At 38.7% G+C, this 27,253-nt stretch overlaps 1 protein-coding gene across 3 annotated transcripts; it reads left to right on the forward strand.

Moving 5' to 3' along the window:
• HPGDS (hematopoietic prostaglandin D synthase) lies at positions 1-26,342 on the forward strand. 3 transcript variants are annotated; one of them, XM_055434090.2, is made up of 6 exons: positions 1-107; positions 7,532-7,673; positions 12,508-12,600; positions 15,025-15,134; positions 20,011-20,109; positions 25,905-26,342. In XM_055434090.2, exons 2-6 carry the CDS (start codon positions 7,541-7,543, stop codon positions 26,067-26,069), a joined length of 600 nt encoding a protein of 199 aa, XP_055290065.2. In that variant the 5' UTR covers positions 1-107; positions 7,532-7,540; the 3' UTR covers positions 26,070-26,342. The 3 variants fall into 3 exon arrangements, with proteins under 3 accessions (XP_055290065.2, XP_055290067.1, XP_055290066.2); XM_055434092.2 differs by lacking the exon at positions 20,011-20,109; XM_055434091.2 differs by lacking the exon at positions 12,508-12,600.
• Positions 26,343-27,253: the final 911 nt, after the last annotated feature.

A 27,253-nucleotide genomic window follows, 5' to 3' on the forward strand; every position in this document is an offset into this window, starting at 1 on the left:
CGATGATCTTGATCATTGTGGCTTGATCTTACTCATCATATAAACCCAAATGCAATCATATACGAGAGCATAGAAGATACTAGAAACTCTACAGAGACACAGCCCAAGTAAGTGATATGACTGAACTGTACAAGGATCAGAAATGATATAATCTTCACTCTTCATTTTAGGTTTATTACTGTCATATTCTGTACATGTCTGTCTTATGCCCTGTTTTTAGATTGAACTGTAAAATTGTTAATTCTTTATTTGTAAGCTTCTATCCATCAAAATTACTCCCCAAATTCTATCCCATTTTCAAATAATCTGTTTAAATCTTTAAAGTGCTTAACGAAGTATTTGAATCTTAGCCTCCTTTGCCAGACAGTTGAATTTAGATGTTGTCATTTTTCTAGCAGAGACATTAGAATTTTTGAGACTCTGTTTTACTGTGCTCTTACAGCAATATACAGATTAGAATAAAGACTTAGTTAAAATTAAATGGATTTATAAAGATAGTTTGTATTTTCAATGACTGCATGAAAATTGCTTCTGGGATTAAACATTTCTGCATTTTGTTGTTAATCGGCTGAAATGTATCAGTGTTACATAAAGTAAAAAGAGTCACAAACCTAGGAGAAAGGAAGGAAATATCCAGTGTAGAATTTTTCAAAAGCACTACTATTTTCTATGTAAAGTATTTAATTTCTAAACAAGTTTAGCAAATATCAAAAGCTATATTTTCTTTTGCACTTAATGGCTACATTCATACGAGTTTTTATGTGGGTAACTAATACCTATCCAGGGTATTAGTCAGTCATCCACCCCTATGTTCTTTAAGAATCTTTATATCTTATTTTTCAAAAAGAAGCTGAAGTAAGCTTTCTGTTTACCTGCAGAATCAGGAACTTCTCATGACTTGGTGTGGAGTGGGAGAAAAGTAGCAGTTAGTTTCTAGGTGTACAGGAGAACCTTAAGCATGATCAAACTTTTTCCTTCTTGTTTCTAAATCATTTCAGGAAATAAATGCAGCTTCCCCTAACACAGAATGACTATTTCAGGGCTCAAGAGATGAAGCTAACAGGAAATAAGTGACCAGCATGACACTGGAATTTGCACAGGCCCATTAAATCATATTCAAGTCTATAATACACCTGGGTGTTATTTCTAAGTATCATGTGAAGTCAGGGTCTAATTATGTGTATCTTTCCTCTTTTGTCTCCCAAACATTTTAGCCTACTCCTATTATGAACCCCACTGTAATATCTTGTCTGTCATATATCTGAGGTTCTGTCTCCAGACTCTATGCATCTCCCTATATCTAGTCCTGAACAAACATCACATTACCGTAATTACATGGCTTTTTATATGTCTTGCTATCCGGTAGGTCAAGTTCTCTCCTCTATTCTCTTAAATTTTAGGGGAATATTTTAGTCCTTTGCATTTCCATTTGAAGTTTAGGATCAGGTTTACCTCTAGAGTCTCTTGGATTTTGAATATGGGCAATCATTTGATTGCAAAGAAGGACAATTTTGTCTCTTCCTTTCCACTCCTTACGTATGTTTCAGGCAGGTTCCTCCAACCTCCCATCCTGTGTAGAGGATTTTATACTCTTTTATTCTGAAAAATATTCTGGGGGCTTTCCCGGTGGCTCAAATGGTAAAGAATCTGCCTGCAATGCAGGAGACCTTGTGGGGAAGATCCCCTGGAGGAGGGCATGGCAACCCACTCCAGTATTCTTGCCTGGAGAATTCCATGGACAGAGGAGTCCAGCTGGCTACAGTCCATGGGGTTGCAAAGAGTCAGACACAATTGAGTGACTCATCATTCACTTTTTCATTCTGAAAAAAGCTAAGGTCTAGGCTGCCCAATGCTGCTAGAATTCCAGATCCTGCTCACTGCGTTTCATTTCTGTTCATTTGGTCTAGGCAAAGTTTCTCTCACTCTTGATTCTAACTTTGTATCTTCTTTTTATGTAACTTTCACTTTTTATGTCCCTGTAGCAGAATCAGTCAGTTCAGTTCAGTTCAGTCGCTCAGTCGTGTCCGACTCTTTGCGACCCCATGAATCACAGCACGCCAGGCCTCCCCGTCCATCACCAACTCCCGGAGTTCACTCAAACTCATGTCCATCGAGTCGGTGATGTCATCCAGCCACCTCATTCTCTGTCGTCCCTGTCTCCTCCTGCCCCCAATCCCTCCCAGCATCAGAGTCTTTTCCAGTGAGTCAACTCATCGCATGAGGTGGTTAAAGTATTGGAGTTTCAGCTTTAGCTGAACACCCAATGAACACCCAGGATTGATCTCCTGTAGAATGGACTGGTTGGATCTTCTTGCAGTCCAAGGGACTCTCAAGAGTCTTCTCCAGCACCACAGTTCAAAGCATCAATTCTTCGGCGATCAGCTTTCTTCACAGTCCAACTCTCACATCCATACATGACCACGGGAAAAACCACAGCCTTGACTAGACGGACCTTGGTTGGCAAAGTAATGTCTCTGCTTTTTAATATGCTATCTAGGTTGGTCATAACTTTCCTTCCAAGGAGTAAGCGTCTTTTAATTTCATGGCTGCAATCAGCATCCGCAGTGATTTTGGAGCCCAAAAACAGAAAGTCTGACACTGTTTCCCCATCTATTTCCCATGAAGTGATGATGGGACAGATGCCGTGATCTTTGTTTTCTGAATGCTGAGTTTCAAGCCAACCTTTTCACTCTCCTCTTTCACTTTCATCAAGAGGCTTTTGAGTTCCTCTTCACTTTCTGCCATAAGAGTGGTGTCATCTGCATATCTGAGGTTATTGATGTTTCTCCCAGCAATCTTGATTCCAGCCTGTGCTTCTTCCAGCCCAGTGTTCCTCATGATGTACTCTCCATATAAGTTAAATAAGCAGGGTGACAATATACAACCTTGACGTACTCCTTTTCCTATTTGGAACCAGTCTGTTGTTCCATGTCCAGTTCTAACTGTTGCTTCCTGACCTGCATACAGGTTTCTCAAGAGGCAGGTCAGGTGGTCTGGGATTCCCATCTCTTTCAGAATTTTCCACAGTTTATTGTGATCCACAGAGTCAAAGGCTTTGGCATAGTCAATGAAGCAGAAATAGATGTTTTTCTGGAACTCTCTTGCTTTCTCCATGATCCAGCGGATGTTGGCAATTTGATCTCTGGTGCCTCTACCTTTTCTAAAACCTGCTTGAACATCTGGAAGTTCACGGTTCACGTACTGCTGAAGCCTGGCTTGGAGAATTTTGAGCATGACTTTACTAGCGTGTGAGATGAGTGCAATTGTGTGGTCGTTTGAGCATTCTTTGGCGTTGCCTTTCTTCTGTAGCAGAATAGGTTTTACCAAAGAACATGATCTTGAGGATTTGAGTCCCACTGAATCACACAAAGCTGGACTCTTCCCCACTGCTAGGGGGAACCATCCCTCTCTTACCTCTTCTCACCCTCCTCCTTTTTCTTTTCTTTTTCGATAAAGACTATGTACTGAGCACTGAATTGGTACTTTTGTTGTTTAGTAACCAATTGTGTCCAACTCTTTGCGACCCCATGGACTATAGCACACCTGGCTTCCCTGTCCCTCACCATCTCTCAGAGTTTGCCCAAGTTCATGTCCATGGAATGGGTGATGCCATCCAACCATCTCATTCTCTGTCAGCCCCTTCTTCTCCTGCCCTCAATCTTTACCAGCATCAGGGTCTTTCCCAATAAGTCAGCTGTTCACATCAGGTGGCCAAAATATTGGAGTTCAGCTTCAGCATCAGTAATTTCAATGAGTATTCAGGGGTGATTTAAGATTAACTGGTTTGATCTCCTTGGTACTTTACACACAGTATTTTCATCGCCATCTTACAGGTAAGGAAAGTAAAGCCAGGAACACTAACTTGCCCAAGGCCATTCAGATAGTAAGTGGTTGGGTCACTCCAGAACCACTCACTCCCTTCCATCACCTCCTTTACCCTGAACTTGATCCTCACGGCATCCCTTGTTTGGGATGGGGGGATGTGTTTTAAGTTCAGCCTTCTAGTTCATTATCCTTATGAAATAAAGGCTTTAGCAAAGTGAGATTATTGTTACAGATATACTGTTAAATGCTATCAGGGAAAAAATATGTTCTTCTACTTTAGATTTTATTGTAAATTTCCTTATGTTTTCATTGGCTATGAAAACATTTACTTGGAATTCCTCCTGTTAGTTTTTATGCAAAAGCTTGTAAGATATAGAAAGGATTTTTAGAGTCAATATATGCTTCCAACAGTTTTTATCTTTAGTACTTACTGGTTTTGTGTTATAAAATGTGCACATATATCTTAAAAAATAGAAGTCTTCAAGTTTGGAGTTTTATAACTGTAAAAATTAAGAAACTAGACTTTTGCTTGGTAGAAAATATAACTATGCAAGTAACTACAGAAATGTGATGTTCAAGTAAAGCTTCATTAATGAGTTATGACTGTTGAAAGGATGCTCTTGAAAGCAAGACAAGCATTTGTCAGATGTCCATGGGCCTGTGCCAAGTTTTAGATTTAAAGATATATTTGCAGAGAAATACAGACAGCTACCAATTCATGCTAGGAATTTTTAAATGTCTTCTTTACTTGAATTAAATACAACATAAAATAGTTTGACTTCGCAGAATTAACAACAACCCCCTCATTTTCATGCAGAATTATGTGGTATCTGACCAAATGAGAAAAGATTATATTTAATTTAAAATGTTGATCCTATGGACAAATATGAATCTATATACACATATAATGTTTATAAGAAATTCATAATTTCCTCAGGAGCATTGACCAACAGCATAAAAATCAATTAAAATAGCATGCAATTGTCAGGGAATATTTAAGGGTAGGATTCCTGTGTGCTGTTTCCTATTTCTCTTGAGCCCTCTGTTCCTTATCAGCTTCTATCAGGACCGAGAGGAGTGGCAAGCCACTCCCAGGACTGAGATCATAGAGATGGGATGCCTGCATAGGATTTCCTTCATTAGCCTTTCCACATGGTGAAAGGGATTACCTATGACCCTCTTTTGATATGGATTGCCTTTTGGCCTTATGGCCTCTATTGCTCCTTGTTTCCCTGGTAACTTGTAAAGTCTGGTCTTTTGATCTTTATCTGAAGAAGCTACCTTGTAATATGGTATATATACTCACACAGAATTCAATAAAGCACCCTTGTTCCACCAGCGACTTGGGTCCCTGTGTCCCAAGGGACTGGCTGATTCCCTCCAGCATGTAAGCCAGCTGTGTAACCAAGGGAATATTAGCCTCTTTCCTTCTTTCACTTTCTTATCATCGACTCTGGACCACCAGGTTCCAGTCCATTAAAGGACCCCAACATGAAACGCTTTTCAAATAAAAACTCCAATTAAGAACAACACTTCCACTCTTAAAGCGATTTTTGTTCTTTCGAGATTTGAAACAAATAGACCAAGGAATCCTAACAATTACATTTTGTATCCTGCATAAAAGTGGATCCTTTATTTTGATTATGTAAAATGTTTTTTCAGAAGGAAATGTATTACTTTACATTTTTTCTGTTCTCGTATCTTTCTATTTCTAAGTTCAATATCTCCAAGAAACTTGGAAAACAACCTCACTGTTCTGATGGGCACTTCATTTAGTGCCCCAAATGTGGATTTCCTATTACATATTTCATCCCAAAGGAATTTGGGGCTGTAAACCTTGGAATTTTCATTAGCTTATTCTAGTGAATTCTTTAGGGAACAATCCCTCACATACTGATGTGTGGTATGTGCCACATTTCACTTGGGTGGGGACTAGACTAGCTAATGGAAGTGGACAGGACACGGACTGTTAGGGTGACTCTGTCTCTTACAAGAAGCACCACCTCCACAGCACCTAGGTATGAAAAAACCTGGGCCTAGAGAAAGATTCACTAGGAATTGCCATCACTGTTTCCTGGATCTGGAGGGGGTCTAGATAAACAATCAGACAGTTATTCCCCATTAGCATCCCCACAGATAGACACTTGAGATCACATGTACTCAAGATGTGAGCTAGGCAATCTAGATTTTTACGATTTGTGTTTTATCTTTTATATGGAGTGAATTCAGATGGAACTTTGCATTCCAAATTCAGCCAAATTTTTATCTAATGTTCCATTAATATCTCTGAAAGACTTCCTTAGTAGAGAGTAAACTATTTAAGCTCAGTACTTTAAATAGATAAATGCTATTTATTATTTTTAATTAAATTTTTGTGTGTTGTAATCATGGTGTTTATTCTTGAGTAGAATGAATTCAAAGTTATTAACAGCTAAAATTTCAGTGTCTAGCTTTGTGCTAAACATTTTACATGTGTTATCTCATTAAATCTCCAAATCCATATTAGTATCTCTATTTATAAAAAGTGGACTTTGAAATTTGGAGATACTACTATGTTGACTTACCCAAAGGCACACAGAAACTAAGTGGAAGAATGGAACTTCAAATGGAAATGTGTTTCAGTTGCCTAATCATATATAAGACTGCAATCCGTTCCGTTCCGTCGCTCAGTCGTGTCAGACTCTATGCGACCCCGTGGACTATAGCCTACCAGGCTTCTCCGTCCATGGGATTCTCCAGGCAAGAATACTGGAGTGGGTTACCGTTTCCTTCTCCAGGGGATCTTCCCGACCCAGGGATCGAACCCGGGTCTCCAGCATTGGAGGCAGACGCTTTAACCTCTGAGCCACCAGGGAAGCCCCATAAACTGCAATACATTCTACTTATTAGTGCTTAAAATTACTAAATGTTTCTAGACAAAAGACATGAAATTGTACAAATCACAAAAAACTCACAAAATTATGATGACCTCCATCTAACCAATACAGCCTGTTTTAGCAAGCTTCCTGAAATGTAAGAAACTTCTGTGTCTTTTTTCTTAGCTCCTCGGCAGAGAGAATAAAGAAATATCTCACCATCATCCCATCCCAACAGAGGTCCCCGATACGGGGGCTGTTTGTATGTGGAAGCCTCACAATAGAACTCAGCAGCAGGGATGCAGGAAGAAAAGAGAGCAGTATTTCCCCCAGTCTTCCCTTCCTTCCGGAAAAAGCAACGGGGGAGGGAAGAAAGGGGACGACAAACTGACATGCTGGTTTATATGCCTCTTGCGTGTTCCCTGCCCTTGCAAGCCTTACCCAGCTGTCCCCACAAACTCAGCTGTGTCACCAAAGCAAACAACAAAGCAGATGTCAAACACCATTACAAGTGTCTAAAGGCAGAAGAAAAAAAAATTCCTAAAATGCAAAGTTTTTGACTCCATTCCCCAAAGTTTGATGTATAGGTACTCTCTGATATCTTTTTATAAATAAAACCTGGATTTGGTTATTTCACTGAAATGTTCCAGCTAGTCCTCGGGATCTTATTTCTATCAAATCTTCCCCATATGTTATTAAGATAATGATTTATAATTCTGGTTTTGAAATATCCTCTAATGTCTCTGGGTATCTCAGACGATGCCATAAATTTTTCAAAAAGTCCTTCAAGAAAAATGTTGAAACATCTCTAGAGAGCTGTTAAAATAATTCCTCTATTTCACTCTTTCCAGAATCACACCATGCCAAACTACAAACTCATTTATTTTAATATGAGGGGGAGAGCAGAAATTATTCGTTATATATTTGCATATTTGGACATAAAATATGAAGACCACAGAATAGAACAAGCTGATTGGCCTGAAATCAAGTCAAGTAAGTAGCATTAACATTGTTGATGGAAATGTATGAAGGGGAAATGTTTCTAGAACCTTTTGTCTCTCCTCAGGGAAAAGAAAATATAAAGGTTTTTAGATCTTATGTAACTTTACGTTAAGAAACAGCAGTTCAGGCAAGTTAAATAAATGCTACGTGACCCAGAAAATTTCCTATTTGCGGTGAAAACACACACTTGACAGAGGGAGCAGATCAAAATAACTGAACATAAAGCTCTATCAGAAGAGCTAAAATGGAGGAATACAGAAGTTAAACTTTTGACCATTGGAATTGACTGGGCTTGCTCAGCTATCAAGAGCATTTGGACAGTGGATCAGATAAGCTGCTTTAACAGAAAACCAAATGGCTTAAATAACAAGGACATAAATTGTATCACATAACTGAAAATCCAGAAGGCCAGGTTTCCAAGGATGGCTTTATTCAGTCTTCCCCCTCAGTGTGTTAGCTGAATCATGAAGCCGGTAGCAATAGCAATATATCTGCTGCAATTCCAGCCTGGTAGTGTTGAGCAGCAATCTTGAGAGGTTATAGGAGAAAGCTTAACACTGCTCCCTTAAGTGTTCCCAGAAGGAAGAAAAACTTTCCCAGAAGACCTCAGCAAACATCTCATGTCTCACTGGCTCAAGCTGGTCCATGTGCCCATTTCTGAACCAATCACTGGCAAAGAGGGTATGAAGAACCTTACAACTATCGAGTCCATCTCTGAAGTAGGGGATGGAAACTGTTTCCATCTCTGAAGATGTCAAGATAGTGTAGAAAAAAAACAACTTAAAAATATACCATCCTCAGAGAAAAGAGAAGATACTCTATACAATCTAAAAGGAATGCTCAGGGACAAAATTTTCTTCAGTTAATGTCTGATACAAACAGACAAGTGAAATGATGAAAAATAAGTAAATCCTCCAGAAAACACAATAGGGAAAAAATTAAAAATAAGAGAAAAAAGATAAGAACAATTGAGAATCAGTCAGTTTAGGAGGTGCAATATTTCCATGAAATTCTGGGAAGGGAGAACAGAAAGTAGAGGGGAGGAAAACTTTTAAAAGAAACTTCCTTATACAAAACTGAAATTATCTCCATATGGCTTTCACATATTGGTCTTGGAATTACCATTTTAATCAGGGAGAACAATTTTTTTTTCCTCTCACATCCAATTATTTGAAGAAATTTAGAATTTTTAAAACATCATAGAGAAAAAGCCATTGCTGTGTAGTCAGTTCAACGAAAATGCTCTGAAGATAAAGATGGTCTTTGGCTGAATCCAGAACTGAGTCCCTAGGTAACTCACGCACGTGTATCTCTGTTTAGATATCAACTTTTGGAACTTCCTTGATTGTTTCTCTGATCATTGTGAAATAAAGTCCAACTTTCCCTGACTTTACTTCTTTATTTAGACACTGATTCCTATAGACTGAGATATGCAATCACATATAGGTTCAAGGGACAATTGTCTCCTCTTCCTGAAGAGGAGATTTATTTATTTATATTCCCTGGTTTGGGTTTCCTCGCCACCCAAGTAGAACAAGCCCCTGCTAGACTCTGCTGTTTTACGTGTGGCGCCTATGGGGAAACACAATGTTCCAGGCATGAGAACAGCACACAGTAGACTGGGACCACCACTCCTGGCACAAGTTGAGACATTTTTCTAAGACATTTACCAAGATCACAGTAGCTATTTTGGCAGCTATAGCACACTGAGGCTTTATGTTCAGCATCACTAAATCTCTTAAAGCTTTTTGACAGGTGTTCCTGTTAAGTTACAACTCCAACACCCTGAAATTATTTTTTTCTGGAACCAAATAAAGAACTTCGTATTTGTCTTCTTAAATTTCTTCTTGTTAGATGCAGCCCTGTATTCCAACTGTTGGCAATCATCCCAAGCTTGGCTCAAAAGCTTCCAGTAGCTGAATGCTTACCATCTCATAAGAAAACACATTCCACTGTTAATAGTTCCAACGGTAAAATAATTATTCTTGATCTTGAGTTAAAATCTGCCCTTTAAAAATTTCTTTTTGGAAAAACAATTTTTTTTTTTTTTTGGTTCTGATTCTGCATTTTAGAGATAGTTAGAATAAGTGAGATTTTTCTTTTCATTTGATAGTTGTGCCATATTGGAGATGGCTTTTATGTTCCACTTAGTTTGTTCTGTCTCCTTCAGTGAACAGTGTGAAGTTCTTCAGCCAATCTTCATATAATGCGATTTTCAGACCCCTCTCTAACTTGGATACTATCCTCTGGGTTTGCTCTGATTTTTAATATCTTCCTCAAAACATGGCTCTTAGAACTAAAAACAGCTGAGGTTCCAACTGACCTCAGTTCGGATCTCATGTTTACCAGGTGTGTGATCTGGGCTTTTTATATAACTTTTCCTCATTTATAAAATGAGATGGTAGTTAATGCCTACTTCATAGAGCTGTTTTAAGTACCTGAAGACCTAATGGGCATGTTCAATATTTAGTACAATGACTAGCACAAGCAAAGCAACCCCTAAAATGCTAGGCATGTTATTTACTTTTCATCACATAGTATGCTTCAAACAAGGCATCACAGTTTGTGTCAGCTTTATTTGGGACTTTGTTTTGCTCACCGAGTCTCTCAAACACCTAGAACAGTAAGAGGCATGCTTAATTAGGTAAGTATTCAAAGAGGTTTTTGTTCTCAGTGTGAACTGTAGTTCATCTTGCACTATTCAGTGCACGTGAAAGACACTTGAAGGCTGATGCTAGCAGTTGAATTAGGGTCGTAGGATTATAAGTGGCACTTTATCCTTTTCCCTCATTCCAAAATAATTTTATTTCCAAACCTAAGGTGGCTCAGTGGTAAACAATCCAGCTGCAATAAGGAGATGATGGTTCAATCCCTGGGTCGAGAAGATCCCCTGCAGGAGGAAATGGCATCCCACTGCCAGTATTCTTGCCATGGACAGAGGAACCTGGCAGGCTACAGTCCCTAGGTTTGTAGAATCAGACATGATTGAAGCAACTGAGCAAGCAAGGCACAGGTTGGGAAAATTGTGATTAATTCATATGGCAAAGTGCATGCTGTTCAAAAGATGGTGTTTTAATGATTTAGAAAGATTTAATAAGGTATTATCAGGGACCTCCCTGGCAGTCCAGTGGTTAAGACTTGGTGCTTCCATGGCAGGGGATACAGGTTTGATCCCTGGTTGGTGAACTAAGATTCCCCCAGGCTGCACAGTGCAGACAAGCAGGGAAAAACAGAAGTAAAAAAAAGAAAAAAGGTATCATCAAATGAGAAAAAAAGTGGTTTACAAACACTACATACATTATGATTCTATATTTATACATACGCATGTGTGTTTAGTTGCTCAGTTGTGTCTGACTCTGCAACCCCACTAACTGTAGCCTGCCAGTCTCCTCTGTCCATGGAATTTTCCAGGCAAGAACACTGGAGTGGGTTGCCATTTCCTACTCCAATTTACATGTATATTGGAGAGCAATTAAAATATTAAAATGGTTATAATTATGTGGTAAAATTTGTATTTATCTTCAACTTAGAATGTTTCTATAATAAAGAATAAAAACTACTTTCTGACAAAAATATAATAGGTTTAGATAAGAAAACAAAGTAGGATTTACAGAGAAATATTAATACACCTTTTCTGAGTCTGTTGTATATTTGTACAAATATGTTTGCTACCTTACTATATACTTCAAAGTCCCTCATCAGAATCAGAGTTTTGGCTAAATTCCTTACCATAACTCAATTATCAAACACTCCATATTCCTCAGACTATGGTTTTAAAGAATAATTAACATAAGCTCAGAAGACTGAAAAATTAATGAGACTTTATAATTTAGAGAAGTTTTTTTAAAAAAGTTACACAGTAAGTATGTGAGATAATATATCTAAGCATTGATGTAAACCTGGATTTTAGACCCAGTTCTGTCTATAGCAGTTCTTCTAACAACTTGTCCTCCCTTTTAAAAAAAATTTGAAGTATAGCTGCCATACAATATAAGTTGCAGATGTACAATATAGTGATTCACAATTTTTAAACGTTATAGTCCACTTATGGTTATTATGAAATATTGGCTATATGCTCCATGTTGTACAATATGTCCTTGTAGTTCATGTTATACATAACACTTCGTCCCTCTTACTTCTCCACCCCTACATTGCCTGTCCCCTCCTCCTCTCTCCACAGGTAACCACTTGTTTGTCCTCTGTGTCTGCGAGCCAGCTTCTTTTTCTAACAAGTTTTTTTTCTTTTTTTTTAAACTTGTGAAATGTAAAGATTCCACTAGAGCAGCAGCCCCCAACCAGGGACTAGATTTTGGCACCAGGGACTAGATTCGGGAAGACAAATTTTCTATAGACCAGGGTGGGGGTGGTGATGGTTTTGGGGTGCTTCGAGTGCATTACATTTATTGTGCACTTTATTTCTACTATTATTACATCAACTCAGGTCATCAGGATTATATCCCAGAGGTTAAGGACCCCTGCACTAGATAGGCTCCCTGGTAGCTCAGAGGCTAAAGAATTGCCTGCAGTGTAGGAGATCTGGGTTTGATCCCTGGGTTGGGCCGATCCCGTGGAGAAGGAAATGCAACCCACTCTAGTATTCTTGCCTAGAGAATTCCAGGGACAGAGAAGCCTGGCACCGGGCTCAGTTCATGGGGTCACAAAGAGTTGGACATGACTGAGTAACTAACAATATCCCTCACAGAATAAGGATTCAAGAATTCTGCAATGTTACTCTCACGCTTTGTTTCCACAATTTTCAGTAAAGCAAAAGTATTATGACTTGACTTTGTTCTGGAAGTTGATTATTTGCTTATTTTATTTTAAGCTCTTCCATTTGGCAAAATCCCCATTTTGGAAGTTGACGGACTTAACCTTCACCAGAGTCTAGCAATAGCAAGATACTTGACCAGAAACACAGGTAATATATTCTTTATGTTTAAGGTTCTTGATAACTGAAAAAATGCATGCCACATATTTACTATCCATTAAGCAGCTCTATTACTGAATGAGATTATACAGTGCAAGGGCTAATAGGATTAAAGGCCAAGTTAGTATAAATAGACCATCCCTATCCCTGGTGGCTAAGAGGTTAAAGCGTCTCCCTCCAATGCGGGAGACCCGGGTTCGATCCCTGGGTCGGAAAGATCCCCTGGAGAAGGAAACGGTAACCCACTCCGGTATTCTTTCCTGGACAATCCCATGGACGGAGAAGCCTGGTAGGCTACAGTCCACGGGGTCGCAAAGAGTCGGACACGACTGAGCGACGGAACGGATCAGTTTAATTGTCCCTGAGTTCCCTAGACCATTAATTTTATATTGCACAGTCTCTCCCGTCCCACACCTCCTTGTTCTCAATCCCTTCTTGGAATATAGCTGAAAAATTAGACAGGAAATACATGAGTCATCAGTTCAGTTCCGTTCAGTCGCTCAGTTGTGTCTGACTCTTTGCGAGCCCATGGACTGTAGTATGCCAGGCTTCCCTGTCCATCACCAACTCAGAGCTTACTCAAACTTACCCATCAGTCAGGGATGCCATCCAACCATATCATCCCCTTCTCCTCCCACCTTTAATCTTTCCCAGCATCAGGGTCTTTTCCAGTGAGTCAGTTCTTCGCATCAGGTAGCCAAAGTATTGGAGTTTCGGCTTCAGCATCAGTCCTTCCAATGAATATTCAGGACTCATTTCCTTTAAGATTGCCAGGTTTGATCTCCTTGCAGTCTAAGGGACTCTCACAGTCTTCTCCAACATCACAGTTCAAAAGCATCAATCCTTCAGCACTCAGCTTTCTTCATGGTCCAACTCTCACATTTGTACATGACTACTGGAAAAACCACAGCTTTGACTAGATGGACCTTTTTGGCAAAATAATGTCTCTGCATTTTAATATGCTGTCTAGGTTGGTCATAGCTTTTCTTCCAAGGAGCAAGCGTCTTTTAATTTCATATAATAAACCATGTTATTAACATACAAACTCAGGTTGTTTCTCAAGAGCACGGTGAGTTAACAGACCCCTGAGCATGCACCACCTGGCCAGAGACATCCTGATTCTCAAAACCACCACACCTTCATTAACCATTTATCTCTTGATGGACTCTTAGTTTGCTTCCTTATCTTGGCAATTTTAAATAACACTGCTATGAACACTAGGGTGCATGTGTCTTTTCAAATTAGAGTTTTCATCTTTTCCAGATATTCGTTGAGGATTGGAACTGCTGAATCACACGGCAGTTCTGTTTTTAGTTTTTTGAGAAACCTCCCTGCCGCTCTCCACAGTGACCACATCAATTTCCACCAACAGTGTAGGATGGTTCCCTTTACTCCATATCCTTGCCAACACTTGTTATGTTCTTTTTGATGACAACCATCCTGACAAGTGACGTGACACCTCATCATGGTTTTGATTTGCATTTCCCTGATGCTTAGTGATGCTGAGCATCTTCTCATGTGCCTGTTGATCATCTGCATTTCGTCTTTGGAAAAATGTCTGTTCAGTTCTTCTGCCCATTCTTTAATTGCATTGTCTTTTTGATGTTGAATTGTATGAACTGTTTATATATGTTGGGTATTAATCCCTTATAGATCATATCATTTGAAAATATTTTCTCCCATTCAGTGGGTTCTTTTCATTTTGTTAATGCTTCCTTTGCTGAAATGCAACCAATTCAGCATGCTTCTACACAGAAGCATTTTAAATTGACACCAATGAGAATATATTTAGGAAGACCAATGATTCCTTAGCAAAATGTTGATCAAATGGCAGGAAAAAAACAAACAAACTATCTCTATTATTTTAAACTTACAGTTTCTAGAAAGCAAACACATGCTCTTGACAAAAAACTATCTGCACAAGTAGGAGTAATTCTTTCTACAAGATAAATGATAATATATGTATAGGTTGTTTATTGTAGTATTGCTTGTACTAGCAAAAGACTGGAAACAAACCTAATCAGTTGAGGCAAGTAAACTGTGGCACTTCCACTTAAAGGAATCCTATATGCCTGAAAAAAGGGCAAGGATGCCCTTAAAGAACTTGTAGGAAAAATTAGGATATATGGGGAGAGGTGCATGTTGAGTGGGATACGTATTCTTATTTTCATTAAGAAACAATGGAATAATATAAGATAAATGAATGAAAGTGGTTACCAATATGATAGGTAGGTAAGGAACAAAATGAAGTGAATGGGAGCAGAGGTGGAAGTTACTTTTCACTGGATACTGTTTCACTGTATACTGTTCAGAATTTTTGAACATGAATATGCTGCCTTTTACAAAAAAGCTTTACAATGGTAAATTAAATTGAGTATATTCTTGGGCATAAAATGTCCTTTCTCTATTCCATAGATTTGGCTGGAAAAACAGAACTTGAACAATGTCAAGTGGATGCAATTGTGGACACACTGGATGATTTCATGTCTCGTTTTCCTTGGGCAGAGAAAAGACAAGATATAAAAGTAATGTGATCAGTTTGCTATTAATCATATCCGTTTGCCAAATGTTATGTTAGGTGCTTTCAAAAGTTCCTTTTTATCAAAGTAAAACATACCTCTAGTTTTAAAATATCAAGTTAGAGGAAAATGTTTAAAACAAAGTACTGCAGTGATTCCCACCCTACCTCTTTGTATTAACCCTTCCTCAGGTCCAGCCCTTCGTTTTTACACTTTTAGCTGTTTCTTCAGGATTTAGACATCTCCAAATAGGATATATAAATATGGCTTTCTCTGATTCACACACTTTAGATAGTTTTGATAGACTTATGAGACTAATGAGAATCTATCTCCTATGCAGGCATTCTGATTCCCTTCTCCCAAACTCCTAATATTAAAATTTTGTGGTGAAATTGATAGTCATTAGAGTGCCTATGAAAATAGTGTGCAGAACTGTGTATTGTGGTATACTTTGATTATATTTCCTTTCTCACTTTCCTTCTCAAAGTAGTAATTGCTTTTTTCATTTGCTTCTTTTTCATTTTTTTTGCTGAACCTTCCCACACTACCCAATAGCCTGCCAATACTGTATTCCACAAAGTCAACGATATCAGATAATCTGTTGCTTCCATTATTTCCTTGGACATATCCAGCCAGAGATTGCCATTCTCCTTTGTAGAGCTGTCTAGGTTTTCGCACAGCTTTCACCATTGGACTTCCCTTCACTGCCATCCCAGGAATATCTTTCTCTTGAGCTGGAGTCCTGTTTCCTGGATGCTTTCCTCTGTTTTTATTTACTCCTTTGTTTACTTGAGGCACATCCCCAGTATTCATATCTTTTATCATCAAGGTTTCTTCATTTTAAATATTGGAAACTGTTATCCTCATTTTCCAGATGAAGAAATGGAGGTTCAAGTAGAAGTGTAAATAACTTGCGTAAGGTCATTTAGCTGGTAAGTGGTACATGAAGAATTCAAATCCCAGACACTGTGGCTCAGACTCCACGTTCTTAACCACTGAGTGTAATGTCACAGGGCCAGCAGCCATTCAAAACAGCTGTGCAGGAGTATTTATTATGTATGTACATGTTATAGCTTAAGTGAAGTGAAAGGGTTAATCGCTCAGCTATGACTGACTATTTGCGACCCCATGGACTGTAGACCACCAGTCTCCTTTGTCCATGGAATTCTCTAGGCAAGGATACTGGAGTGGGTAGCCATTCCTTTCTCCAGGGCATCTTCCCCACCCAGGGATAAAACCCGTGTCTCCAGCATTGCAGGCAGATTCTTTACCATCTGAGCCACCAAAGAAAAGCTACAGCACAGAACAAATGGCAGTCTTTATCAGTTTACTTAAGCATATTTACTTGGAGAAGGAAATGGCAACCCACTCCAGTATTCTTGCCTGGACAATCCCATGGACAGAGGAGCCTGGTGGGCTACAATCCATGGGGTCACAAGAGTCAGACACGACTTGGTGACTAAACCACCACCACCACCATTTATTCTAAACACCATTTGTTTGATTAGGACCCTCTGATTTAAACAGAGATATCTGGAACATAAAAGTATTCATATTTACTGATTCCTTGATATAAATGTAAGGCGTGTGGGGAGACACCCACACACGCATATGCACACATGCATAACACACATAGTTGACTAACCAGAGTAAAGTCTTAAATAAAAGCTCAGCTTTGATGAAAGAAACACATTTGGGCTCTGGAGTCAGACTGCCAGGCTTGAACCCTGATTCTCTTTTCACCAGTTGTCGCTTAACTCCCTATCAAATTTTCATATTCAATGTCTGTAAAATAGGGATAGCATACAATCTACTTTGAAGTATTAGTCGCTCAGTCGTGTCTGACTCTTTGCAACCCTGTGAACTGTAGCCTACCAGGCTCCTCCATCCATGGGATTCTCCAGGCAAGAATACTGGAGTGGGTTGCCATTTCCTTCTCCACGGGATCTTCCAAACCCAGAAATCGAACCTGGGTCTCCCGCATTGCAGGCAGATGCTATACCCTCTGAGACGCCAGGGAAGTCCACTTGAGGTATGTTGGGAGGATTAAGTAGTAGAATAAGTATCCATGGCTAGGTGGAAAGTGTTTACTAAATATTAGTTATTAATAGTATTATTATACACTTCAGTGTTCATCATTTTTCCTTTTGTCAGACACGACATCTGCATTTCACATATCCTTATAAATGCAGAAACAAGCAGATATATAATCCTCAATTTAGAAAAAAAAGTATCGAAAGGTTTTTGTCCTATGTTGGCTTGCCTTTCTCTATTTCTCTACTTTGTACCTTTTTGTGAGTGAGGCTCCGTAACAGAAGCAATCTCCCAAAGGAAAATGTCTTTGAACATTTATGATGAGAGTAACTTTACCTTTGTGTTAGAATAACAATGCTTTTACATACTACCTACCACAGAGCAAAACAAAATAAAACCCAGCACTTACAGGACATAATCCAAGTTTATGAATAAATCATATGAAGGGACAATGTGTTGCAGAATTATTGCAAATAGCCAGACCATAGGATTATCCGATTAGTAAAGCAGGACCTGACCAGAATACAGTGGAAAATAACACAGCTCTGTTGTATCTTGCCACTTAGTCTCTCTATAGTGGTTGCATTGCTGACACCTTGTGGTCAGATAAAATTTTCAAAAGCAGACTCCCAAAAACAGTCAAGATAGTGAAAATAGTCCTCTTATTATATGTGCTTAAAACAAAATCTATCAAATTTATTTAATTATAAATGTATCAGTGATAAAAATTCCACTTTTAATTTAAAATTTAAGAAAGTTAAACTTACAGGCAAAATTTGTCTCTGAGCACTGGTCACGTTGAAAATCCTTGAATTTACCACTAGAATTTCTGTGGTTATACCATGCATTTGTTTCAGTTTTCTCATCTGAAGAACAAGGCAGGGGTTTGTGGGTGGGGGATGAAGGGTAAGCAGGACTGAAGGAACATCAGTGGACCATTTCCAATACAAAATGATTTTGGTAAGTGTGGATTTTAAAATGGGACTTTGGAGACACATACAAACCTCCCTAAATCCAGTAAAGGTTGTTTGATAGAAAACTTTTCAGTGTGCACAAATCTACTGCCTTGTAACTCCGGAGTAGGAGGTAGGAAATTTCTGAAATTATCAGAAAATATACTCTATTGTAATGCAAATAAATAAATAAATAAATAAAATTAAAACAAACAAACAAAAAAAAGTATGTGTAATAACATTTTAGGGCTTTTCTGGTGGCTCAGATGGAAAAGAAGCTGCCTGCAATGCGGGAGACCTGGGTTTGATCCCTGGGTGGCAAAGATCCCCTGAAGGAGGGCATGGCAACCCACTCCAGGTATTCTTGCCTGGAGGATCCCCATGGACAGAGGTGCCTGGTGGGCTACAGTACATGGGGTCACAAAGAGTTGGATTCGACTGAGTGACTAAGCACAGCACATAAAAACATTTTATCTTCTTTAGGTTATTCTGGTGAATATTCAAAACAAATGGTTAAGCTGTTTAGCAATCTACATTTCATTAGACTGAGATGATTCTCATCACAGACAATAAGAGAACCTAAGCTAAAGGAGAAGGCAAGCGTGTAGAGATAAGATTTTCATTTGGCACTGCATATGCAAAGCACTGGTGCCTCTTACACTGTGGAAATGAATAGTAGGAAAAGTAGCAGCATTACCCAAGTGAGCACACAGGAGTTTTTGGAAAGCTGTACAGCATCTACATCCTGTTCCATTGAACTCCCTCCTGTTTCCAGCTATTCTAGGACAGCCAAGCTGGCTATTGCCTCCCCAACTGATGCTGAGCTAAGCTAAGTTGTGGGAAATGTCACATTTCTGGGCCTATTGCCTCTCAGCTCACAATTTTGTATAAGGGGCTAAAGGACTCATTATTTTTAGAACCATGAATATATTTACCATAGAGAACCATATGTACAAAGGTGGTACAGAGCCGTGGAAAGCATATAAGATCAAAATGACAAACTTCCCAACCTTCAGTTTGTGATATGTGACAAACATATGTAAAGGTGTAATTAAGCTTTTATAAACTGTACTCAATATAAGGAAGGCATTATATCATAACAATCTGTACTACCTAGCTAAGTCAAAATAGTAACTCAGCGAATTGATGGAGTTATCCACTATCTGACATTAATAAAGGCTGAATTTTATTATGGGTCATTTATGAATATTGATGATATATGCATATTTATAGTATTTTTGAGTTTAGTTTACATTTCATATCCACAATACAAACCAGACCAGTTTTCATATAAAAACAAATAAACAATTCTTACCAAGAAAGATGCCATGAATAAATTATTTGTTCTTCAGAGATTTAAGTAAAAACAAAGATAACTATTTAAGTGGGTGTATTTGTTCATTTTTTCCCCAAGGATATTGTTTGCTTTGTAATAATATCTTACATATTATATCAAAAGGGGACACCTCGATGATGGATTTTATAGATGCTATTCAAGACAGAGAATCTCACTCTAAGGTACAATATTAAGTCATAGAGAGGAAATTCATAAATGCCCCAAAGCATAATACTTCTGTTAAGTGTAAGACTGCCAAACTGGAGAAATCTAGCCCAAGAAAATAAAGTTAATTTCTTTACCTTTAGTTACACTATTTAACTTTAAAGGGAGTGAGCCCAAAAAGGTGGGGGAATTTTAGAAATGTAAAAACATAATGGAATAATTTTCACTAACAAAAATTAGGATTAAAAACTATGAAAATAGATTTTACTGATGAATGATTTAGTCACGATAAATGAAAAAAACTTTAGGAACTGATGACAAAAATGTAATCTATTTCCTCTTCAACTCTTTTTCGTCCTATTATCCTTATAGTGATCTTTCCTCTCTCCCCTAGAATCAGATATTTAAGGAGTTACTTACATGTGATGCACCTCCTCTTCTGCAAAATTTGGACACACACTTAGGGGAAAACGAGTGGTTTATTGGTGACTCTGTGAGTATGTTTTACATCTTAAAAAATGCATGTATATATATATGGGTAAATCAAAAACTATAAAAAATGTATTGAAAAAAGTGTTACCCATAGGGAAGAAGTAGGTTAGAGAAGTAGGAAGTAGGTTAGAGGGACAAAAGCTAAACTTCTTTGAATAAACCTTTCTTGGTGATGTTAACTGTGGAAAAACGTACTAAAGTATATGTGATATAACAATAACAAAAACATTTTAAAAAGCTATCACTGACAAACTAGAGCAAAGTGAAAGAAATGAACTTGTGTCAAATTGGTGATAAGAGTATGTGGAGAAATACCTCTGTACTCTATTAGTAAAAACTTTTAAGAAACATCATCACTGGTAAAACACAATGATTTGACTATCAGTTCAGTTCAGTCCCTCAGTCGTGTCCGACTCTTTGTGACCCCATGAATCACAGCACGCCAGGCCTCCCTGTCCATCACCAACTCCCAGAGTTCACTCAAACTCATGTCCATCGAGTCAGTGATGCCATCCAGCCATCTCATCCTCTGTCATCCCCATCTCCTCCCGCCCCCAATCCCTCCCAGCATCAGTCTTTTCCAGTGAGTCAACTCTTTTCACGAGGTGGCCAAAGTATTGGAGTTTCAGCTTTAGCATCAGTCCTTCCAATGAACACCCAGGATTGATTTCCTTTAGAATGGACTGGTTGGATCTCCTTGCAGTCCAAGGGACTCTCAAGAGTCTTCTCCAACACCACAGTTCAAAGCATCAATTCTTCGGCGATCGGCTTTCTTCACAGTCCAACTCTCACATCCATACATGACCACGGGAAAAACCACAGCCTTGACTAGACGGACCTTTGTTGGCAAAGTAATGTCTCTGCTTTTTAATATGCTATCTAAGTTGGTCATAACTTTCCTTCCAAGGAGTAAACGTCTTTTAATTTCATGGCTGCAAGCAGCATCTGCAGTGATTTTGGAGCCCAAAAAAATAAAGTCTGACACTGTTTCCACTGTTTCTCCATCTATTTCCCATAAAGTGATGGGACCAGATGCCATGATCTTTGTTTTCTGAATGTTGAGCTTCAAGCCAAACTTTCACTCTCCTCTTTCACTTTCATCAAGAGGCTTTTTAGTTCCTCTTCACTTTCTGCCATAAGGGTGGTATCATCTGCATATCTGAGGTTATTGATACTTCTCCTGGCAATCTTGATTCCAGCTTGTGCTTCATCCAGTCCAGTGTTCCTCATGATGTACTCTGCATATAAGTTAAATAAGCAGGGTGACAATATACAACCTTGACGTACTCCTTTTCCTATTTGGAACCAGTCTGTTGCTCCATGTCCAGTTCTAACTGTTGCTTCCTGACCTCCATACAGGTTTCTCAAGAGGCAGGTCAGGTGGTCTGGGATTCCCATCTCTTTCAGAATGTTCCACAGTTTATTGTGATCCACATAGTCAAAGGCTTTGGCATAGTCAATAAAGCAGAAATGGATGTTTTTCTGGAACTCTCTTGCTTTCTCCATGATCCAGCAGATGTTGGCAATTTGATCTCTGGTGCCTCTGCCTTTTCTAAAACCTGCTTGAACATCTGGAAGTTCACGGTTCACGTATTGCTGAAGCCTGACTTGGAGAATTTTGAGCATGACTTTACTAGCGTGGGAGATGAGTGCAATTGTGCGGTAGTTTGAGTATTCTTTGGCATTGCCTTTCTTTGAGATTGGAATGAAGACTGACCTTTTCCAGTCCTGTGGCCACTGCTGAGTTTTCCAAATTTGCTGGCATATTGAATGCAGCACTTTCACCGCATCATCTTTCAGGATTTGAAATAGCTCAATTGGAATTCCATCACCTCCACTAGCTTTGTTCGTAGTGATGCTCTCTAAGGCCCACTTGACTTCACATTCCAAGATGTCTGGCTCCAGGTGAGTGATCATACCATCATGATTATCTTGGTCGTGAAGCTCTCTTTTTTGTACAGTTCTTCTGTGTATTCTTGCCACCTCGTCTTAATATCTTCTGCTTCTGTTAGGTCCATACCATTTCTGTCCTTTATCGAGCCCATCTTTCCATGAAATGTTATCTCATTATAAATATTTTCTCAGGGCAAACAATATTAATCATATACCAGTTTCAGTTTATAATGTACTTTATTTTAGGGTAAAGAAAAAAGCATTGTGTCTTTTTCTTGAAAAAATGACCAACTTACTTGTCCCAGGCAACCTTAGGACCCAGAGCCTTGTCTCCAAATTCTAAAAGTAACTAGTTTCTTGGAAAAACAGCTCATTCTCAGTTTGGGACAGGAAACGTAAAACATGATCTGGGAATACTTTGTTATACCAGAACCAAATTAATTATTAAAAAAAAGCAACCCAAAATTGGAGTTGTGTCAAAATGACCTAGCAGTCAACTTGTAGACACTCTCAGTGGCCAAAGATGAGCAAAACTGTCTAACACAAAACCTTTATAATAAAGTGCTGAATGTCTCATGTAAGTATTGAGCACTGTAGTAAAAGTGAAAAACTATATGGCTATATGGGTACAGAATGATTGTTAAGCATATCAGATGTTTAACCCCTGATCACATGGTTCACTGCCACGGCCCAGCATCACAGGAGTTCCATACAGCATATCACTAGCCTGGGAAAAGATAAAAATTCAAAGTGTGGTTTCTAAAGAATATGTATCATTTTTACACCATGGTATAGTCAAAAAATTGTAAAGCTGAACCACTGTAAGCCAGAAACAGACTGTCTATATTCAGAAAACTGAAAAACAAAAAATGTGTGTGTGTGTGTGTGGGGGGGGTTTGAATAAAACATTTATCTTGCCATTCTTATGCCAATTAAATCTCAAGATTAAAAAAAAAAAGATGGGATGAAGTTTGTCTTCATAAAATTTTTTAGTTAATAAGTAAGGAGAGATTAAAATAAACCATCGCTATCTTCCCATGATGAATCTATGGGTCTAAGCACTGATTATCAACAATTGTTAGTATCACAAAAGGGAGAGAACCAGATATCATGGGCCTGCTAATAGAGGAGCACACCGTCACCTATGAAGTAGTCTTGCCAAGAAAAAGTTCAAATCTAAATCTGATTGAGAAGCTGGGTTAAGTTGGGGGCGCCTGCCTTCAACGAGACACCATTCTAGGAGACAAGATACTGCTTTTTGCCACACTTTGGGACTTACTCTAGTCACTATCTGCTGAGTCCTGAAGAAACAGAGAAGCAAACTTGACAGTCTTTTGTTCCTTTCTCTGCCCTATTGATTGAACAATTTCTAATGACTTAAAATATTTTTTCTTCTTTTTATTAAAATTTCTTCGTAATCTATCTCCTGACTCCCTCTCTCAGCACTTTCTCCCTTCCTCCAAATGTTCCAAACACGCTGGTATTTTGTTTTTCCCTAGATACAAGTCATACTCCTGCCTGAAAACCTTTACACTCGTTCTTCCTTCTGCTTGAAATGTTTAATTCGCAAATCACTGCACGTCTGGATCTTTTTATCATTCAAGCCTTAGCTTAAATGTCACCTCTTAAAGGACTTCTCTCTAACCACCTGAGAACCTCTCTTATCACTCTGTCACCCTTATCACTTCACGTGGATATTGTTTTTTGTTTCTTAATTGAAGTACAGTTGATGTGCAACATTATATGTTACTGGTATACAACATAGTGATTCACAATTTAAAACTTATACTCTATTTATAATTATTATATCATATTACTTATATTCCCTGTGTTGTACAATATTTCTTTATAGCTTATTTTATACATAATGGTTTGTACGTCTTAATGCCCTCTCCAATATGTAAGAGTAGGAGTAGGGAACACTTTGTACCAGTGTCCATGTGGTAGAAAGCTCCCATATATGGCTGCTGCCAGTTTCTCTGTTCCTAGCATGAACACAGAGTACAAGCATGAGCCACAACTTCCCTCTTGCCTCTTTGGAAGACTTTTCAAGACCAGTAGATAGATCTGGCCCAGGCGCCTATCAAAGTGCTGATTGTGCCCTGGATCCTGGTGTGAGATCTTGTGTGCTCCCTTAAGAGTAAAGTTTCTATTTCCCCCAATTGTTTGAAAACTTCCAAAATCAAACCCTGCTGGTCTTCAAAGCCAAATACTCTGGGGTCTTGTCTTTCTGATGCAGGACCCCTGGGCTAGGGGCCCTGACTTGGGGCTCAGAAGTCACTCCTGTGGGAGAACCTCTGCAGCATGTTTATTCTCTAATTTGTCAATTGTCCCCAGCAGGATAAGGGACTGGATTAACTATATTATGAATCTGCTCCTCCTACCTGTCTCACTGTAGTTCCTTCTTTATGTCTTTAGTTGTAGACCTTTTCTGGTAGATTCTGGTCTTTTTCATCGATGGTTGTTCTACAGACACTTGTGATTTTTAGTGCGCTTGTAAGAGAAGGTGAGATCAGGGAGGCGAGCTTTCTACTCCACAATCTTGGCTGATCCCTTGCACCACATTTTCCATGTTTGATTGTCTTCCTGCTTCTAAACTGAGAACTTCAACAGAGAAGGGTCTTACATCACATCTTGCTCTCTAGTCAATCCCAGCACTTAACCTGTACAGGGCACAGAGTAGGTAGGTACTTCATAAATATTTGTTGACTGAATTTTGAATCCTCTAACCAATAAACTCTCCGATTAATGTTGACAGATGTTTAGTGAGCAAGTTCATAAAACACTAGTAATCTGCACTATTAAATTCCACACAAAAGTAAAACTAAGAACAGTCCACATTTCAACTTCACTCTTTGACTGACATTTATGTAGAGTCGAAGAGTTGACTCACTGGAAAAGACTCTGAGGCTGGAAGGGATTGGGGGCAGGAGGAGAAGGGGACGACAGAGAATGAGATGGCTGGATGGCATCACCGACTCGATGGAGGTGAGTGTGAGTGAACTTCGGGAGTTGGTGATGGACAGGGAGGCCTGGTGTGCTGTGATTCATGGGGTCGCAAAGAGTTGGACACGACTGAGCGACCGAACTGAACTGAACTGAAAGTAGCATCATCCAGATTAGTTTCTAGTCATAAAGGAACAAAACAAGTGTACAAATTAAAAACAAACAAAAAACGAAAAAAGGTATACAAGAGTAGGACTAGGCTGTCATTATCCTACTGTACAGTGGCCAGTTATACTAATGGTCAGACATATGTCTTCTGATATGATCCAATATAATGCTATGTTAGCCAAAGTGTTTAATTTAAAGCCATGTACTCTCTAAAGATAACTTGTACTCTATTCCTTTTTACTCTGCCATATAAAGGAAAAAGGTGAAGATGAAATAATTATAAAAATCCCGAAGGCAGGATATTGTGCAGAACTAGTGTGGAATCTTCAATAATTCAATGATATGGAAGAAAAAGAGGGGGGGTACTGTTCTGAACTGACAGTTAAGGGATATAACCAAGAGAAACGCATGGTCCCAGAATGGATACTGGTTTGTCCTATAAAAGACATTTGAGAAACAGATGGAAAAGCATTGATAGGGTATCAGATAACATAAAAATGTATTGTCACAGAAAGGTGGAGATTGAATCAAGTTACAAAAGAGTATGTACTGTAATATCTCATTTTAGTAAAAATACACACACATGCATAGAAAAGCAACCTTATACCAAAGTGTTAATATGAGTAACCTCTGGGTTTGGGAGTATGGTGTTATCTATAATTTTCTATCAATACACATTCTGCTTTTGTAATTACAGATTATTCTGAATTAAAAAACAAAATTTTTTTTTTTTACATTAAGAAATTAGTCCTTTTATATTCCAATGAAAATTTCTTTCTTTTAAACTAGGTAACTTGGGCAGACTTCTACTGGGAAATTTGCAGTACCACACTTTTGGTCTTTAAACCTGATTTGCTGGACATCCACCCCAGGCTGGTGACATTACGGAAGAAAGTCCAAAGCATTCCTGCCATCGCTGACTGGATACTGCGAAGGCCCCAGACCAAGCTCTAGGCTGCCTCCAACCTTTATTCTTCTTCACAGCATCACTCTCATCAGATAAGAAGCTACATTAACATGCTGCATAATGTGCATACACCATCCCCTCAGCTCCGTCAACGCTTTCACTTCTGCCATATTCTGCTTATTAAAAGAAAAACAGGAGGAAAGGGGATTAAAAAAAAAAAGACTTTGGTTTCCAGTATCTTTTTTCTCCAGAAGAGCTTCACATTATCTATAACCAGGGAAAATAGTTTACAATACAGGCAGGCCATGCTTTGCACTAGTTCTGACATGCATGAATTTCGGTCACAGTGATTTAGTTACATATTTTCCAAAAAAATAAGAAATGGTTTGGATTTCAGTTTCCATGGTGTATTAATGAGTAATTGCATAAAGTATAAATTTTGCTGCTAGCGCTTCAGTCCACAAGTCACTATGTAAATAATAGACAGAAATATGACCAATCGTGCCACTTCTTTCACGGTCTGTTGGTGACTGGTCACTGCACATCTGTCATTTACTCACAGACAGCAAACTATGTAGTTGTGCTGCCTGCTTGTTTTCAGTGATAAACCCACTTCACATTTTACAAAAATGTATAACTGAAAAAGGGAACTTACCCACAGCAAAGGAAACCATTAGCAAAATGAAAAGACAACCCTCAGGAGAAAATACTTGCAAATGAAGTGACAGATAAGGGATTAAATCTCCAAAATATACAAAAAGCTCATGCAACTCTGTCAAAAAACTAACAACTTAATCAAAAAATGGGCAACAGATCTAAAGAGACATTTCTCCAAAGAAAACATGAAATGGCCAAAAAACACATTTTCATGTTTTTCTAATTATCAGAGAAATGCAAATCAAAGCTGTTGCTTCAATGAGGTATCACCTCACAGTAGTCAAAATGGCCATCATCAAAGAGCAAGTCTATAAACAATAAATACTGGAAAGGGTATGGAGAAAAGAGAACCCTCTTACACTGCTGGTGGGGATGTGAACTGTTACCATCACTATGGAGAACCGTATGCAAGCTCCTTAAAAAACTAAAACTAGAACCATCATATGATCCAGCAGTCATATACCCGGGCATATTTCCAGAGAAAACAATAATCTGAAAAGACACATGCACCCTGATGGTCATCTAAGCACTATTTACAATAGCCAGGGCATCGAAGCAACCTAAATGTCCATTA

This window comes from Moschus berezovskii, chromosome 5, assembly GCF_049115385.1.
Source record: "Moschus berezovskii isolate FMDL1 chromosome 5, NW_MosBer_1.0, whole genome shotgun sequence".
NCBI classification, from domain to species: Eukaryota; Metazoa; Chordata; class Mammalia; order Artiodactyla; family Moschidae; genus Moschus; species Moschus berezovskii.